Source organism: Oryza sativa, chromosome 3, assembly GCF_034140825.1.
Source record: "Oryza sativa Japonica Group chromosome 3, ASM3414082v1".
NCBI lineage: Eukaryota > Viridiplantae > Streptophyta > Magnoliopsida > Poales > Poaceae > Oryza > Oryza sativa.
The window spans coordinates 36,656,837-36,675,226 of record NC_089037.1 but is presented as its reverse complement, the minus strand read 5'-3'; the positions used below and the strand labels follow the sequence as shown (position 1 = coordinate 36,675,226).

The window sequence follows — 18,390 nt, the reverse complement described above, 5'->3', positions numbered from 1 at the left end:
TTTGGGAAGACTGGTGGGTAGGGGCAAGTTTCTAGCAGAAAGCTTTCCTGAGCTGTATAATATAACTCTAAAAAAACATAACAATTGCAAAAGTAAAACAAAAAGGCTTAGAAGAAGTTAGATTCAGAAGATGCCTGTATGGAGAAAAGAAGGTAAAGTGGAGAAGAATTTGCTGATAGGCTGTCCCTAACAAAAGAAAAGGACAAGCTGAGTTGGAGATTAACAAAGAATGGTGTGTTCACAGTTAAGTCTTTTTACAGGGCTTTGAAAATGCACAACATGCAATTCCCCTATAAGAAAATGTGGAGAATCAAAATACCACCTAGAGTGAAAGTCTTTGTATTGCTGAAGTTGTAAACCCAGATGCTGTGCCTGGGGATGCCTAAATTCTGTTTTTGCTTAACTAGATCCTAGGTTGTTCTGAACTGATTGGCTGAGGGATGGCATCTGGTGGTGGTGCTCCGGATGGCGACCCTGTAGCCTGTCTTTTGTTTTCAGTTCGTTGAACAATTGTAATGCTGTGTTTCGTGGTGGTATATTTTTTCCTTTTTTCCTGGTTACGACCCTCCAGGGTTGTAATCTTGTAATTTTTTCTGCTCTATCAATAGAACTTCGCACTGTCTCGTGCGAGTCATTCAAAAAAAAATGTTGTGTTTCTCTAATGGGAACAGGAGAAGAATGCATCTCTTTCTAAAAAAAAATGGTTCATAGTTCAGTAATTAACTCTGTGCAAATCATTGAGCTGGGTGTTCAGTATTTTAGGAATCATCCTACTTTCCACCTCTCCCGCTAGCGTGCATCGCCTGTTGGAATAAAAATAGCGAGAGAAAACGAAAAAGTCATAAGAGAACCAAAATTAGCGGTTACACTTTAAATAAAAAAAACAGAAAACTGCGGTTGCTGATCGCTCTGCAAAAAAAAAAAAAAGAGAAAAAACTCTTAAGAAAAACTAAAAACAAGTAGTTGATTAAAAAATTGCTTTATAATGATATGGGCAATTGCAATGCACGGGTATATGACTGGTTTTACCAAAACAGCTCAGTTAATATGGGGGTTAATCTCTCACTACTATTTTCCTTTTACACATATGAGAAAAAAAACACTCCCAAACAAGTCCTTAATGTGTACTAGCGTACACATTGGAGAAAAATGCACTCCCAAACAAATCCTTAGGGCCTGTTTGGAAAAGCTCCTACTCCTAAAGTTAGCTCCAGGAGTTAGGTCTGGAGTGGAGTTGTGGAGCTGCCTAAACCCAGCTCCACAACTCCAGTTCATTTTGTAAGAGAGCTCCACCCAGCTCCACTCCCAGTTTTGGTGAAGCTGAAACTGTTTGGCTGAGCTCCAGCTCCAGGAGGGGTGGAGTTGGAGCTGGAGCTGTGCCAAACAGGCCCTTACTCTAAAGTGACCTAAGGTCTGAAGCCGCTTCAGTTTGAATAGTGGACTCCTGAGTCCCGAGTAGAAGGAAATGGATAATGAAAAGCTTTCTTCGTATTCCCTCTATACTTAAAAAACAAAATAAAATTATAGAGATGAATATAGATATATACTATGTCTATATTCATCCTCAAAATTTGGTTTTTCATGGGACAAAGAGTGCAATGTATTTTGGAGACATTTTTGCCATCTGCTAGTAATAATAGCTTAAAGCGACCTGATGTCTGAACGACTGAACCCGACATTGTTGATTGCTTATCCCACTTGTGCCATTTGTAGTGGATACATCCTCTCTCTCTCTCTCTCCATGATTGTATCCCCTTCTTCCTCGATAAGGCCACAGCGATCTGAAATTGCTACTTCTGATGCTATGGTCATAGTTCATTGGAAGTTGGAAACCATAGATGGCTTATGGCAAGAGGTATTGAGAAACAAATATTTAAAAATCAAAACACTCTTACGGAAAACATAGAGTGGGTGATTCATACTTTTGGTCAGGTCTGATGGAGATTAAAAATATCTGTTTCTAAATTTTTGTGAGAAAAAAAAGTGGAAAATGGAGATTTGGGAAGACTGGTGGGTAGGAGCAAGTTTCTAGGAGAAAGCTTTCCTGAGCTGTATAATATAACTCTAAAAAAACATGTAACAATTGCAAAGCTAAAACAAAAAGGCTTAGAAGTTAGATTTCAAAGAGGGTAAAGTGGAGAAGAATTTGCAATGAGATTAATAGGCTGCCCTTAACAAAAGAAAATGACAAGCTGAGTTGGAGATTAACAAAGAATGGTGTGTTCACAGTTAAGTTTTTTTATAGGGCTTTGAAAATGCACAACATGCAATTCCCCTATAAGAAAATGTGGAGAATCAAATACCACCTAGAGTGAAAGTCTTTGTATGGCTGAAGTTGTAAACCCAGATGTTGTGCCTGGGGATGCCTAAATTCTGTGCTTGCTTAACTTAATCCTAGCTTGTTCTGAACTGATTGGCTGAGGGATGGCATCTGGTGGTGGCGCCCCGGATGGCGACCTGTAGCCCGTCTTTTGTTTTCGCTTCGCTGAACAATTGTAATGCTGCATTTCTCTAACAGAAACAGGAGATGCATCTCTTCCTAAAAAAAAAGGTTCATAGTTCAGTAATTAATTTTGTGCAAATCATCGAGCTGGGTGTTCAGTATTTTAGGAGTCATCCTCCTCAAAATTTGTTTTTTTAATGGTACACAGAGTACAATGTATTTTGGAGATATTTTTGCCATCTGCTAGTAATAGCTTAAAGCGACCTGATGTCTGAACGACTGTACCCGACGTTGTTGATTGCTTATCCCACTTGTGCTATTTGCAGTGGATACTTCTCCATGATTTTATCGACAAGGCCACAGAGACAAACCAACGTTGTTTGCTTCTTTTCTCCACCGACAGGTGCAACTGTGCGAGGCTCTCTCTCCTTTCGAGACTGGAGCTGATCAAGTGCAAGGCTACGGGCTACAGCGGCGAGTGACGCGCTTGCGGCTGCAGGCTGCTGAGCTCGTCCGTCAAGCGCCGCCTTAATTTGAGACGGGTCCGAGCAGCTCCAACCTTGCTCTCCACGAACCGGCCAAGCCCAATTCGCCGTTGAGTTCCGGTCGACGGAGGAACACAAGAACGACAGGGCACCACACCGGTGAGCATCCCAGCTTCTTCTCAGCTATCGTCAGTACTTCGTGGTTGCGCTTGCGCCGACCGACCGGCTTCTCTCCCGCGCACTCCAGTTTTCTATCTCTATCGTCGCCCAGTTCTCGGAAGCTTACTGCACTGTACTGTACTTGCTTACTTCTTCATTCCAATCAAACACTTTCATTCCAGGCAGCAACTCTTAATACTAGCTAGTTGCATTCAGTTAAACACATTCCTTCAGTTTCCATTTCCCACAAAAAGCAGCTGCTGCTCACACTCCTTGCTTATTGTGCTTCCCTGTGTTCTGTTCGTGTGTTCTTAGCTCTAGGAGATCCTTCCGATGGCAGAGCTGATGGCCACCATGGTGGTCGGGCCACTGCTGTCCATGGTGAAGGACAAGGCCTCCAGCTACCTCCTGGAGCAGTACAAGGTCATGGAGGGCATGGAGGAGCAGCATGAGATTCTCAAACGCAAGCTGCCCGCCATCCTCGACGTCATCGCCGACGCCGAGGAGCAGGCGGCAAAACACAGGGAAGGGGCGAAAGCATGGCTTGAGGAGCTCCGGAAGGTGGCCTACCAGGCCAATGATGTCTTCGACGAGTTCAAGTACGAGGCACTCCGCCGCAAAGCCAAGGCCAAGGGGCACTACAAGAAGCTCGGCAGCATTGTTGTTATAAAGCTCATTCCTACTCACAACCGTATTCTGTTTCGTTATAGGATGGGCAACAAGCTCAGGATGATCCTGAATGCCATTGAAGTCCTAATTGCAGAGATGAATGCCTTTAGGTTTAAGTTCCGACCAGAGCCACCAATGTCCTCCATCAAATGGAGAAAGACGGATTCTAAAATCTCCAACCTTTCTATGGACATTGCCAACAAGTCAAGAAAGAAAGACAAAGAGGAGATTGTCAATCGATTGCTTGCTCAAGCCAGCAATGGGGATCTCACTGTTATTCCCATTGTAGGAATGGGGGGGATGGGCAAGACCACCTTAGCGCAGCTCGTTTACAATGACCCTGAAATTCAGAAGCATTTTCAGTTGCTGCTCTGGTTGTGTGTCTCTGACAACTTCGATGTGGATTCGCTGGCAAAAAGAATAGTTGAAGCAGCTCCCAAAGAAATGAATAAGAAGAATGATAATGGAGGGGCCAAAAAGTTACCACAGGATGAACTTAAAGAAGTTGTGAGTGGGCAGAGGTACCTCCTCATTTTGGATGATGTCTGGAACCGTGATGCCAGTAAGTGGGAAGCACTCAAGTACAACCTTAAGCATGGTGGCAGCGGTAGCTCAGTTTTGACAACAACTCGTGATCAAGCAGTTGCTCAACTAATGGCTCCAGCTCAAGAAGTTTATGATCTCAAGAACCTGAATGAAAGCTTCATTGAGGAAATTATCAAGAGAAGTGCTTTCAATTCAGAACAAGAAAGGCCTCCTCCTGAGCTACTCGAAATGGTTGGTGATATTGCCAAGAAATGTTCTGGTTCCCCTTTAGCTGCAACAGCATTGGGCTCTACACTGCGTACGAAGACCACCAAGAAAGAATGGGACGCTATATTGAGCAGAAGCACAATTTGCGATGAGGAAAATGGAATTTTACCAATACTCAAACTCAGTTACAATTGCTTGCCATCATATATGCGGCAATGTTTTTCCTTCTGTGCTATTTTTCCCAAGGATCATGAGATCGACGTGGAAATGCTGATCCAGTTATGGATGGCCAATGGTTTTATCCCGGAGAAACAAGGAGAGTGCCCTGAAATCATTGGTAAAAGAATTTTCAGTGAGTTGGTGTCAAGGTCATTTTTTCAGGATGTGAAGGGGATCCCATTTGAGTTCCATGATATAAAGTGCTCTAAGATTACTTGTAAGATCCATGACCTTATGCATGATGTTGCACAATCTTCCATGGGAAAAGAATGCGCTACTATAGCTACAGAACTTAGTAAAAGTGATGATTTTCCTTATTCCGCTCGCCACTTGTTTTTCTCAGGTGTCATTTTCCTAAAGAAAGTATATCCAGGTATCCAAACATTGATATGTTCCTCGCAAGAAGAATTGATACGTTCCTCGCGAGAAATATCAAAATACAGTTCATTGCGAGCTTTAAAGATGGGGGGAGATTCATTCCTGAAACCAAAATATCTTCATCACCTGAGGTATCTTGATTTGTCATACAGTAAAATTGAAGCACTTCCTGAAGACATAAGCATCCTATATCATCTGCAAACATTGAACCTTTCCATTTGTGACTGTCTTTGTCAACTCCCAAACGGAATGAAGTACATGACCGCCCTCCGTCACTTGTACACTCACGGATGTTGGAGGTTAAAAAGCATGCCTCCGGACCTCGGACACCTCACTTGCCTACAGACGCTTACATGTTTTGTAGCCGGTTCTTGCTCTGGCTGCAGTGATTTGGGAGAGCTGCGGCAGTTGGACCTTGGTGGTCGACTAGAGCTAAGAAAACTGGAAAATGTGACAAAAGCTGATGCAAAAGCAGCAAATCTCGGAAAGAAGGAAAAACTGACCGAATTGAGCTTAAGATGGACTGGTCAGAAGTACAAGGAGGCACAGAGTAATAATCATAAAGAGGTGCTGGAAGGTCTCACGCCTCACGAGGGGCTCAAGGTTCTGAGTATACTTCACTGTGGGAGCAGTACATGTCCAACATGGATGAATAAACTGCGGGACATGGTGAAGCTTGTGTTAGATGGTTGCAAAAATCTCGAGAAGCTTCCTCCACTGTGGCAGCTGCCAGCTCTAGAAGTTCTTTGCCTTGAAGGACTGGATGGTTTAAATTGCTTGTTCAACTGTGACATATACACCTCCTTTACATTTTGCAGACTGAAGGAGCTTACCTTGGCCAGTATGAGAAATTTTGAGACATGGTGGGACACAAATGAGGTAAAAGGAGAAGAGCTGATATTTCCTGAGGTTGAAAAGCTGATAATCAAAAGTTGTCCTAGGCTAACTGCCTTACCAAAAGCGTCAAATGTGATTTCAGAATTGTCTGGCGGAGTTAGCACCGTGTGTCATTCTGCATTTCCAGCATTGAAGGAAATGGAATTATATGGTTTGGATATCTTTCAGAAATGGGAGGCAGTCGATGGAACTCCAAGGGAGGAGGTAACATTTCCTCAGCTTTACAAATTAGATATTAGACGGTGCCCAGAGTTGACTACTCTACCTGAAGCACCAAAGCTGAGAGACTTAAACATATATGAAGTCAATCAGCAAATATCCCTACAGGCAGCCAGCAGATATATTACTTCATTGTCCAGTCTCCACCTGCATTTGTCAACTGATGACACAGAAACAGCACCGGTGGCCAAGCAACAAGATTCGAGTGAATTGGTGATTGAGGATGAGAAATGGAATCATAAATCTCCCCTGGAACTTATGGACTTAACTGGCTGCAACCTTTTATTCTCTTACCCAAGTGCGTTGGCTCTGTGGACATGTTTTGTTCAGCTCCTAGATCTGAATATTTGGGAAGTCGATGCGCTTGTCGACTGGCCAGAAGAGGTGTTCCAGGGCTTGGTTTCCTTGAGGAAGTTACATATTCTTCAATGCAAGAATCTGACAGGACTCACACAAGCTCGTGGGCAATCTACACTAGCACCAAGTGAACTCCTGCCACGTTTGGAGTCCCTGCAGATACGCCGTTGTTATTCTTTTGTAGAGGTCCCCAACCTACCGACGTCTCTCAAGCTATTACAAATTACGGACTGCCATGACCTGAGGTCCATCATATTCAATCAGCAGCAGGATACGACGATGTTGGTGAGTGCAGAAAGCTTCGCACAGCCGGACAAGTCATCGTTAATATCAGGGTCCACCAGCGAGACCAACGATCGCGTCCTTCCACGCCTAGAATCTCTAGTAATAGAGTATTGCAATCGTTTGAAGGTTCTCCATCTTCCTCCGTCCATCAAGAAATTGGATATTGTACGCTGTGAAAAACTTCAGTCACTCTCAGGAAAGCTGGATGCCGTTCGAGCATTAAATATCAGCTATTGCGGGAGCTTGAAATCACTGGAATCTTGCTTAGGAGAGCTCCCGTCGCTGCAACACCTCAGACTTGTTAATTGCCCAGGCCTGGTATCCTTGCCGAAGGGGCCTCAAGCATACTCATCTCTTACATCTCTTGAAATTCGTTATTGTTCTGGTATAAATTTGCTTCCACCGAGCCTGCAGCAACGTCTGGATGACATCGAGAATAAAGAACTAGATGCCTGCTATGAAGGTAATCTTCAGTTTCTTAACCGTGTACGATTTAGTGGTAAAAGTTTCGAGCGTGGTGTCTAGAACCCCTAGTCAACCATTAATATGATTATTTGTACATAGAGTACAATGCGCATTCATAACTCACTTCTTCAGCTGTGTCATCTAAACCCTTTAAACTTTGAGTTGCATTTGGGTATCTAATCGCATACAAAGGAATTTAGTAATATCTCCAGTAGCTATTCCTTATATATGATGATCTCTTCCTGTGATTATGCTTGCTAGTTTGGACTATGTAATTAATTTTTGCCGGGTCGACTATGTAATTAATTGACTTCATTTAGTCGCCAAGTGTGGCATCATGCAATTATTATGGCAAAGCTGTATTAGTCATGATCGAAGCCACTTGGTGAACTTATTCCCTTCTACTTTGAACCAATACTCATTGATCATTTCCCTTTAAGCGTTTGATATGGACAACACTTTAAATTCGCAGAGCTAACTAACGCAGCGCTTGTCTTTACATTTCTTTCTTTTCTATATGGTATATAAGGGTAGAATGGTAATTTCATTCATACCGCTGCATGCGAGGATGACTTGACATACTCATGTGGCATTTTTGTGGGTCCAAGGACTATATTAACCCAAATAATTAATTTGAAGGACTTGTTTGGACGATTTGAAACATCGATGACTAAATTGAGCCCGAAGAGAAACTTCAGGAGTCGCATTGGATATTCACCCCTATATATTCAATACATATAAATTTTCTTTTCTTTTGTTTGCCAGAATCAGAGGCAAAACCAGAACCAAAGTCTCCTCATCGTCAATCTGCAATCAGTAGGCTGCTGTGCTTGGAGTAGCAGTTTCAGGACCAAATGAGAGTTGTCATCATGGTTTGTAACGCGTGCTTGATGATTGATTTCGAATGAAATTCTAGCCACTATCCTTATGCTTACTCTCTCTATGGTGTGACTTCCTTGTAGGATCGTTACCGAATCTGCAATTGTTGGGTTATTAATTGTGTGATTGTATCTCATGGTAGAATGTATTACCTACCTACCTTTTCTCAAGATAAACTCCACTAAAGTCGATCTTCTGTTTGGTGTTGTTGAGTTGTGGTCCAAATTTATTTGCACTTAATAAATGCCAGCTTCTGCCGTAGCGGAGCGGAGGCCCGTCGTCGGGAGGCTTGGGCTGGAGCGTCGCCGGGAGGCCTGCCCGTCATCCCTTTTAGAGTTCCACCATATATATACCTCTTGTAAGCCGCCTTACGGCGATGTAACCTCACCTCAGATATAGTAAAGATATTTTGCTGGCTGGCACACGTGGTTTTTTCTCTCCTGTTTTTGGAGGGTTTTCCACGTTAAATCTCGTGTCTTCTGTGATTGATCTATTGTTTTTTATCGTTTGTTTGCCTATCGTTTCCTAACAGGTGTGAGCTGCTACAAGAAAGATGAAGCCAATCCTAGGCCTTGACTTTAAGCTAGTCCCAGGTTGTAAGCTGAAGAACAACATACTGGAGCTTAAACTGCTTCACTCTTTTTTTATCCTTTTCCTTTTCTTGTGAACTGTGATGTGTTTGATCTCGTTCATGCTCCATCATAAGAGAATCACAGCTAGCACTTCCATTTCAATGATGTTTTTCCTAACATGACATGACTGCAGAGGATACTTGTGATTGATCAACAACATTTTGCAGCAACGTTCTGTCCCGATAACGCTGCAATGGAATTGATCAATTGGTGTTCCTACTTATTGGAATGAATTTCCCATTGTGGAAAAAAAATGGAAAGACTGGTACAAGCTGCTGAAAAATGAACTGTCGTTACTCAAGTTGAAACATGTGCGTAACTATCAGAATTGTTGTCGACAAAACCGTTGGGATTTGCAAGGTAAAAGAAAAAAAAATCCTCAGCTCTGTAAATGCTATTGCTGAACTAAAGTTCAGAAAGCCATAGTGCCGAAAGATCTCCCAACACCTCAGATGGCCTACTGCAACAAATTCAAAACAATGCAAAACAATGTAACATTACGTGGCCCAGCCCATCATGGCCCATCTAAGCCCATACTGTATGCGCTGCAAACTAATGTTAGTTCAGGCAATTACTCTGAATTTTCTGATAGACGAACCTGATTTTTTCATGTCAGGTGCCGTGCTTGTTCAGATTCAGCAATTTACATTTCCAAAGAAGAAAAAGGAAATTCATACATTTTTTTTACTTTTTTGAAAGTGGCCTGGATTTTCATGATTTGGTTAAAATTTAGCCTTTGTCGTAAGGATTTGGATCCTCTATCCAGACACATGCCTTCCAAGATAAACGAATCCCTCATTATACAAAAAAAAGCACAAAATGCTCAACAAGAAGCTTCAAATTCGTGTAAATACATGTCATGTCTCGCTACCAAACAATATCTCAACAATGACAACAGATTGGAGGTATTCATCTCACAATGATACATTTCAACACAAATTTATGTAGGCCTCGCTGACAGGACTTGGCTGGATGGCTGTCAGTTCAGTTCTTGAACCAACTGAAGCATGAGCAGCCCTGCAAGGAAGCGATAAACTGAATTAAAATAGGGATTTGTTACACAATACCTGTAAAGTGGATTACATTAAAATATTACCAAATCATACTGTAAGCAATCATGCAGAACAAGATTCCTTGCAAACAACACTAACCAAACTTCTAGTAAAACCATTATTTTTGCTGTAGTACCAACTTTTTGCAACCACTATATACTCCAGTAAAAACCAGAAGTATTGTTGCAATGACTTTGCCGATAAATTATAGAATGCAGCTACTCGAAGCAGTAGATTTTAGACAATTTTTACTGCATAATAACTACGCATGGTGCCATGATCCCTAAAAATAAATAGAGGTATACCAAGCTCAAGTATTGACAAACTCAAGTGGCAATTGGCATATGAACAATTTTCTCGTTCAAATATATCTGAAGCAATGTGTAAAACAAAATAGTTTTGCTCCACACATCTGACCATATTTTTTTTGAGTAAGTAGACTTACTGTGGATTCATATTTGCGTTGTTGATAGCGTTTGATATAATCTGCCTCGCTGGTCATGACGGGAGCGTTGCCGGTACCAGACTGTTTCTCCTCCCTCACCTTCTCAAATATGTCAGTGAAACCTTCACCTGTAGAAGGATCTTTCTCATCCCATTCTCCAAACTTTGGCACGGCTGATCCTCTATCAGGCTGCAAACGCAATTAATTACTTCATCTAAAGGTATTTTTATAGTCAATGAATCAAAGGGCAGTTTACTTAATACCATGCATCATAAGTTAGAGCTTTACCGTCTCATCACCACGGCCAGTTGATCTGAACTTGGACCTTCCAGGTGTAGTGGGAGCAGATCCACGGTTTCCTTCCAATGAACCCCTACGGTCACGTGAAGGAGACGAAACTCCACCCTTGTTTGCAGCTCTTGCCTGGTGACGGGGATGAACGGGTGACTTCTCTATGCCGGTTTTTCTCACAGCATTGTCATAGTTGGTATGATCCCCATATCTATGATTAGGTGACTCAGCATATGGTTTTCGAACAGTGGTTTCGTGCTGACGAAGATCACCTTCTCGGTTTGAGCGTCTGTCATCCTTGGGCTTTCTCATGGCTGGATCAGATCCAGCGTGCAGGGGAGAGGCCTTAGAGAGTGCTTCAGTATCTCCATGATGATTGTTTGGATTAACAGACCTCCCTGGAGATTTACCCTTGCGGGCATTTTCGAAATACTGTGTGTAGAGGTGTTCACCACGGTCTTCATCCTCCCAGCTTCCAAATTTAGGAACTCCTTTATGCTGGTAAAGTTTAACAAAGAACTATCATATTATTGAAATGCGCTAAGAAAAATAAAGAAGCACATATACTCCGAAAAAAGAGCTGATGAAAAAAAAAAGTCTAGAGCAGACAGCATGCTGATTGCTGAATCTACTACATGAGCTTGTTGCCTTGTCAGTTGTCATCATGTTTTCTTTCATATGTAACAGGAATTATAATTCTAGCCTAAATAGGCATGATTATCTAAACTCTCAGATATTATCTATTGTAATCATGTATGCATGACATCAGCTTTGTCCGATCAACCAGAATTTACTCAGATCCTGCTATCTATACTGCTTGAAAGAACTTGAATGTAACTACTTGTGCATCTTTTCTGCAGGAACACTACTAAGGATGCATTAAAAGGACAGGTCTCAAACGAGCAAGTAAACAAGCTGTATCAATTATCACATTCACGAAGCTGAGATCTTTTCTCTGCACGAGATTCCTGCATTAATATATTACTCAGCAAATCAGCCCTGCAAGCATGCCATGTCGACATTCTTGTAACATTGAATCCGCAGCATAAATTGCATCCTTGAATGCAGAAAGGCTGGATCTTGGCAGATTGGATAACTACATAATTGAGCAGAAAAGGACATGGCAACAATTTCGGTTTCAGATTGGCACATTTTCTTGGGAAATTAAAAAGATCCCAAGGAAAATAGCCCCAGAAGGAGGCAACAAGAAAATGATTCCACAAGATGCAACCTGTCTCCTCACCAGTAAACAAAAATACTGCAATTTAAGGAACCCCTAACATTGGGCACCGAGAAGAAAGAAATGACAAAGCAAGCATTTCTGCAAATCAGAGGCAACCCCGAGAAATCCCACATGGCAGGAGAAGCGCCCAAGACGATTCGAGCAAACCCAACCGATCCAAGCACGATGCAACCCAGGAAACACAAACAGGCCAGTCAATCGAGCAAGAACTTACGGCCATTTCGGCAGGGAAGCTCCAAGAACAGCAGCAAAGGTGGGTCCTTCACGCCTCAGGACGCTGCTCCTTGCTCTAATCCTCTCCCTCCTGGATTCCGACCAAGAAAATTGTTGCGTTCAATTCAACAAGGTCAGTAAAAGAAGAAGAACAAGTGACCCCCAATACGAGAGCAGCAGCAGTAGCAGCAGGAAGAGACTAGGAAGAGCAGGAGGAATTGAAAGGAAGAAGAAAAGGTAGGAGGAGGAAGAAGATGAGGAGGAGTCACGTTTGACCATTATGGCGTCGGATTCTTGCTGCTTCCTCGCTTGCTTCCCCTTCCTTTCCGGCTGCTGATGATGCTGAATGCGGTGGGTGATGTGGTGGTGGTGGTCACTGCCCCGGCCCCTTCCTGCACGGGCCTGTACCTATCGCCTTAACTCCAGTTTCACCATCATCGTGGTGGTTAACCACACGCCAATTATCCATTACCACCACACACACACGCTTTGCCCTGCAATGCTAAACTGTAAACAGTAACTCAGCTTTAAGAATTAAGCAGCTTAGCTTAACTGCTCCTGTTGCTGACGCTGTCAATGCTAGTGTGGCTTGAAGGCTGAAGTGCTGAACTGCACTGCACAGCGGCAGGTCATCGAACATTCTTTCCTTGGTTGACTCAGGAGTAAAATCTCCTTCGTAATAAGGGCATATGCATATCTCCTTCAAAGATTTTTTTTATAAATATTTGCAGCTACGTATAGTAGTATAAAAGCAAGTTTAATAGTATAGACAACTACTGGCTCCTAATCATCTATAGTTAATTTAATAGCTAATTTATACAATAGTTATCCATAAATATATACTACACAATTCATATTTGGTCCCACATGTCATACACACATACATATTTAGTCTGTGTTACAGCTGGCTACAAATCTGTAAACCGCTGATCTTCTCTATCTTCTTTTATCTTCTCGAAATGTGTTTATAGCTGGTTTACAGTTTGCTATTATCTAAGCTCTAATGGTAGGATGATTATCATACTGTTGCAGCAACGACTTCTTCCTTTGGTGTTGCTGTTGCGTGGAATTCTCATGGTATCATCGTCTTTCGCCCTAGCACGGAGCTTTGGTTTGCCCTGACCGGTCTAACTTGGAGTCTACTGTGGTCCAAACTCCAGACCGTGATGATTATGAAAAGCTCTTATCATAATTTCTCTTTTGGAAAAGGACTTTTCTTTTTCTTTATGAGGCATGCATTATTCCTGTATATTTTTATTTCAGTAGTATCTAAAAAATAAGACAGGCATCATTTGGATTTCTTCGGGTTCCGAATAAATTCATGTAAATTCTCTACATTTCAACCGGAGAATGATTCGGTTTAGATGGGATTTAATGCTAGAAAGGACCATATTTGTGAGCCTAAAAGGTAGAAAAACAACATTTACTCGAGCTAACATGGGGGCAACTTTATCTGATATCTATCCTAGTCATTGAGAGCTAAAAGTATGAAAAATATAATTATCTCTGAACAACCTCTTTTTTTCTCTCTTTTCCTAGTCATTGTCTACAGCCTTTTTCCAAACTAATGTTGTATAAGAAAAATACTATACGTACGACTAAACTTGTGTGACTTTGGAACGACCTTAACGCCGTGAGCTCGTGACGTTAATCTCCGTATAACCAAGCCATGTTGTCACCATACTCAGTCACGTATTGAGTTGTTTTACCGTTTGATCGTACGCTGGTCGGACATACAAGTCATACGTATAGCATTGTTCGTTGTATAATTTGATTACAGACTACAGTCATATGAGATGATAGAACACTGGGTGTACTGTACCTTATTTCAGGATTGCACTGTATCCCTTTGTCATCCTCCCTCTTCTCTTTAGGCTCTTCTGTACTTTCAATTTTTCGTCACATCAAATCTTTCATACACATAATTTTTCAATCACATGGTTTTAATTTCAAACAAACTTTCAGAATTAAGTGTGAACTAAACACACAGTCTTGTTTGTTTCGAGTACAATTACTGTACATCGACAGACCTGCATCTTCATCCGATCTACGTGTCGCAGAACACAAACTGACGACAACGATGGGATTTTTTTTTTTTAAAAAAAAAGTTCAAATTGTGAAACCATGTGTGGTTATAGTTCTTTTGTGATGGGAAATTGACAAGTACCGGATGTGCAAGAAGTGTGTGTGTGGACTAACGTTGGTCAGGTTGCGACATCTGTGCCAAGACAACGGTTGTTTGGTTCATGTGTGTGCAGGTGATCGGGGTCGATCTTGGTCAACGGCGGATCGGGACTAGACTCAAGGAGGAGTTGAGGTCCAAAGCGATCAAGGATGCCGGGTGACAAGATTGGACACAAGGTTGCACACGGTGGACGAACACCGTGTGAGGAGGTCTTTGCAACAGGCTTCACAAGGTCAAGTGTGCAAGCATCGGATTCGCGAAGAAATCAGAAGGGACTGTGCAAGTGCATTGCTGCTACAGTACTTGCTGTAGGTAGCATACATGCATGTACACGTACTGTACTTGTGCAAGGAGGAGCTTGCACTGTACTGGTTGCTACTAGCATGGCTCGGTGGAAAAGTCAAGCTAGCTAGCTGTGCATGTGCGCTGTGATTGGTTGGCAGGGAGGCCAAGCCAATCCAGCCGTTCCACGTGGCCCAAGATGGTGAATGGCTCGGCTCGGCAGGCCTGCATCGTCCAAGCAGCGACGGCCCAAGACGGCGGCCCATGGCGCATGGGCTCAGGAGGTGCAGGCAGCTTGCATGCGCAAGGACGCGCGCGGGAAAACCGTACGCGGCAACCTCCGTTTCGCGTGACTCGATCGGAGGCGGGTGCAGGAGCGCGGGACCCACACGCGATTTTGCAAGCGCGCGCGGGAGCGGCTCAGCGGGACGCGTGGCGGCTTCGGGCTGGTTGGGCGCTGGCGAGCGCGCGCTGAGGAAAAGGAGACGGAACGCGCACGACGCGGCTGGGCAACGTGGCAAGTTTGGATTCGTCAAGACGGAGAGCACGCGGATTCATCAGCAAGAAGACCATGTGAGGGTTCGGGTCGATGAGGTGGCAATCATCTGGAGCTTTTCCTTTGAGTAGAAGGAACAATGGATGGACCAGATCTGTTCTAAGTTAGGGTTTCGCCCTAGGGGTATTTGAGACAATGTCTTAGGGGTCTTAGGCTATAAATAGAGAGATGGATGCAAGGGTGGAGGTTGCTCCTTTTGGTAATCATTTTGAGATGCTCGGTGAGAGAGTTTCCGTGTGAGTTTGGAGTGTGTTTGCCCGAGAGGCTTTTGTATTAGGATTAGTTTGGAGTGTGTTTGTCCGAGAGATTTTAAGTTTGTGTTAATGTTCCTCTGAAGGTGTATGTTTGCTCCTAGTTGAGCGGTTATTTTGCATCACCTATAAATGAAATGATTTGAAGGATTTCATTTTTGCCTTGTCCATTTAAATTCCGCAATTTAAATTCCGCTTGCAATTTGAACTTTGCGATGATGAGTTTTGCTCTCTCTTTCTCACCTCTCTTCTAGTTTCGGGAATTCCTTTTCTCTTCCTCCTCTAGTTTCGGGAATTCCTTCTCTCTTCTTTTTCTCTCTTCTTTTCTAGATCCGGCTTCTAATAGCCGCGATTCTAGTAAGGATTTTGAGAAATCCGGCTTGATGAGTATTTTCGGGGGCAAGATTTGAATTGCTATATTCACCCCCCCTCTATAGCTGTTCTTGGTCTTTCAATTGGTATCAGAGCCCGGTTAAGTTCGTTGTAACCTAACCGTGGCAACGAACGCAGCTATGGAGGAAAAATACTCTGCGAAACCATTTGTTTTCGATGGACACAATTTTGTCATTTGGAAGGCACGAATGGAGGCCTACCTCCAGTCGCAAGGGCATAATGTGTGGAATAAGGTTAAATCTCCTTACACTGTGCCCGATGATGCTGACATCACGCCTGCAAATATGGCTCAGGTTGATTTTAATTATCGTGCAAGAAATGCAATCATTGGTGGAATTTCTTCTGGTGAATTTAATCGTGTTCAACACCACAAGTCCGCTCATGACATGTGGACTGCTCTGTGCAATTTCCATGAGGGAAACAATGATATTCAATTGGTTCGTCAGAATCAATTTCATAAAGAATATCAAAGATTTGAGATGCACCCAGGAGAGTCCATTGATTCTTATTTCAAACGTTTTGGAGAAATTATTTCGAAGTTGAGATCTGTTGGAAAAGAATTTTCTGATAATGATAATGCTCGCCATCTTTTGAATTGTCTTGATTATGGTGTTTGGGAAATGAAAGTTACTTCCATCACAGAGAGTGCACCTCTGAGTGACCTTACCATGGACAAGCTTTACTCAAAGCTAAAAACCCATGAGATGGATGTTTTCCATCGGAAAGGCCTCAAACACTCGATGGCTTTGGTAGCTGATCCCTCTGGTAGTACTTCTTCTAATGACTCAGCTTTTGTGTATGGTGGCTTCTCTCTTGCCGCTTTACACTCAGTCACTGAGGAGCAATTAGAGAAGATCCCTGAAGATGATCTTGCTCTTTTTGCTAGAAAATTCTCAAGAGCTTACAAAAATGTGAGAGATAGAAAAAGAGGAAAAACCAATGAACCATTTGTGTGTTTTGAGTGTGGAGAGCCTAACCACAAAAGAGTGAATTGTCCCAAGTTGAAGAAGAAGAGTGACAAGACGACCAAGAAGCCCGAGGGACAAGGGCGAAAGGGGAAGAAGGATTTGATGAAGAAGGCGATCCACAAGGTCTTGGCGGCTCTTGAGGAGGTGCAGCTTAGCGACATCGACTCCGACGACGATGATCAAGAAAAGGGGGACAAGGACTTCTCCGGGATGTGCTGTCTCGCCAACAACGAGGACTTCATCAACCTGTGTCTCATGGCGCTTGAGGATAAGGATGACTCATCGGAGCATCCTGAGGTATGTCTTGATGATATCCCTTCCTTGGATGGTTCTCTTTGTGATGATTCTTGCTCAGATAATGACTCTGTTGATGATGAACTAAGCAAAGAAAGAATGGCACACTTGATGATTGAAATTAGTGATAAGTATAGGTCTTCTAAGTATAAAATTGAGAAACTAAAATCTGAAAATGATGGAATGGCGCTAGAAATTGCTAGGCTTCGATCCATGATTCCTGAGGAGGATACCTGTTCTACTTGTGCTTCATATCTTTCTGAAATTAATCTCCTCAAGGATAAGTTGAAATCATGTGCTTTAGGAGCTGGGAATCCTTCTAGTGCTAGTGCTGCTTGCTCTACTTGCTATGAAATGAAAGTTGATATGGGTTTGCTTGAGATGGAATTGAAAGAACTAAAAGAAAAATTTGTTCATGATAGGATTGGTAGGTGTGAAAATTGTCCCATTCTCACTAGTGACAATGATGAATTAAGACAACAAGTTGCCATGCTTAAGACCAAGAATGATTTGTTAGAATCTTTTGCTACTAAGGAACCTATTCATTCTTCATGTGCTAATTGTGCTATCCTGGAAACTGAACTAAAAGATGCTAAAACTGTCATTGATTCTATCAAATCTATTGATTCTTGTTCTTCATGCATTTCTCTGAAAGTTGATCTTGAGTCTGCTAAGAAAGAGAATTCATACCTACAACAATCTTTAGAGAGGTTTGCTCAAGGAAAGAAAAAGTTGAACATGATCCTAGACCAATCCAAAGTGTCCATAAACAATCAAGGTATAGGCTATGATTTTGCTGAGTCTTTGAGGATAGGTACCCATGAGATTTTAGGTGTCACAGATGGGATGATAGAACTAGCTCAAAAACCTATAACCTTCAAGTCTGCAGGTTTCATTGGAAACACTAGTTCTAGTACACCCAAAACCTCAGAACCAAAGATGGTACCTATGACTAGCAAGTCTAAGCCTGTAGAGTTACCTAGACCCAAAAATCCAAAACAAGTTGAGCACAAGCAAAACCAGAGACAAACCAAGCCTGTAGAGAAAACCAAGTATGAGTGCACCTATTGTGGGAAAGCTGGTCATTTGGTAGGTTTCTGCTTTAGAAAGGCTAGAAAAGAGCGACAAGAACGTCTTAGGACTAGAAGAGCTACTAGAGTCCCTGAGAGGTTCGAGTGTGCGTGTCATTGTCGTTCAAGTGGTGTATCTCGCTTTCCTCGCCGAGATGTGCACCCTCGACGTGACCTAGCAGGGTTGGGGCAAAACAGACATGGTCATCTTGCATATAATTCTGCTCATAACACTAAAGATGCTTGTACTTCTCGCATGGTTCAGTACTGGATTCCTAAGTCATTTTTCACTAACCCCAGTACTGAA

The 18,390-nt window shown here is 42.6% G+C and overlaps 2 protein-coding genes across 3 annotated transcripts; one reads left to right on the top strand and one right to left on the bottom strand.

Moving 5' to 3' along the window:
- Window positions 1-2,804: 2,804 nt before the first annotated feature.
- On the top strand, window positions 2,805-8,676 carry LOC4334783 (putative disease resistance protein RGA3). The gene is made up of 4 exons (XM_015777707.3): window positions 2,805-3,087; window positions 3,403-7,327; window positions 8,095-8,201; window positions 8,292-8,676. Exons 2-3 carry the CDS (start codon window positions 3,421-3,423, stop codon window positions 8,166-8,168), a joined length of 3,981 nt encoding a protein of 1,326 aa, XP_015633193.1. The 5' UTR covers window positions 2,805-3,087; window positions 3,403-3,420; the 3' UTR covers window positions 8,169-8,201; window positions 8,292-8,676.
- Window positions 8,677-9,615: 939 nt separating this feature from the next.
- LOC4334782 (RPM1-interacting protein 4) lies at window positions 9,616-12,462 on the bottom strand. Of its 2 annotated transcripts, none has more exons than XM_015772694.3 (5): window positions 12,354-12,462; window positions 12,086-12,175; window positions 10,626-11,126; window positions 10,338-10,526; window positions 9,616-9,857 (listed from the first exon to the last, which is right to left on the bottom strand). In XM_015772694.3, the coding sequence occupies exons 2-5, from the start codon at window positions 12,089-12,091 to the stop codon at window positions 9,825-9,827; spliced, it is 729 nt and encodes a 242-aa protein (XP_015628180.1). In that variant the 5' UTR covers window positions 12,092-12,175; window positions 12,354-12,462; the 3' UTR covers window positions 9,616-9,824. The 2 variants fall into 2 exon arrangements, with proteins under 2 accessions (XP_015628180.1, XP_015628179.1); XM_015772693.3 differs by having other exon boundaries at window positions 12,361-12,462.
- Between the last annotated feature and the right edge of the window lie 5,928 nt (window positions 12,463-18,390).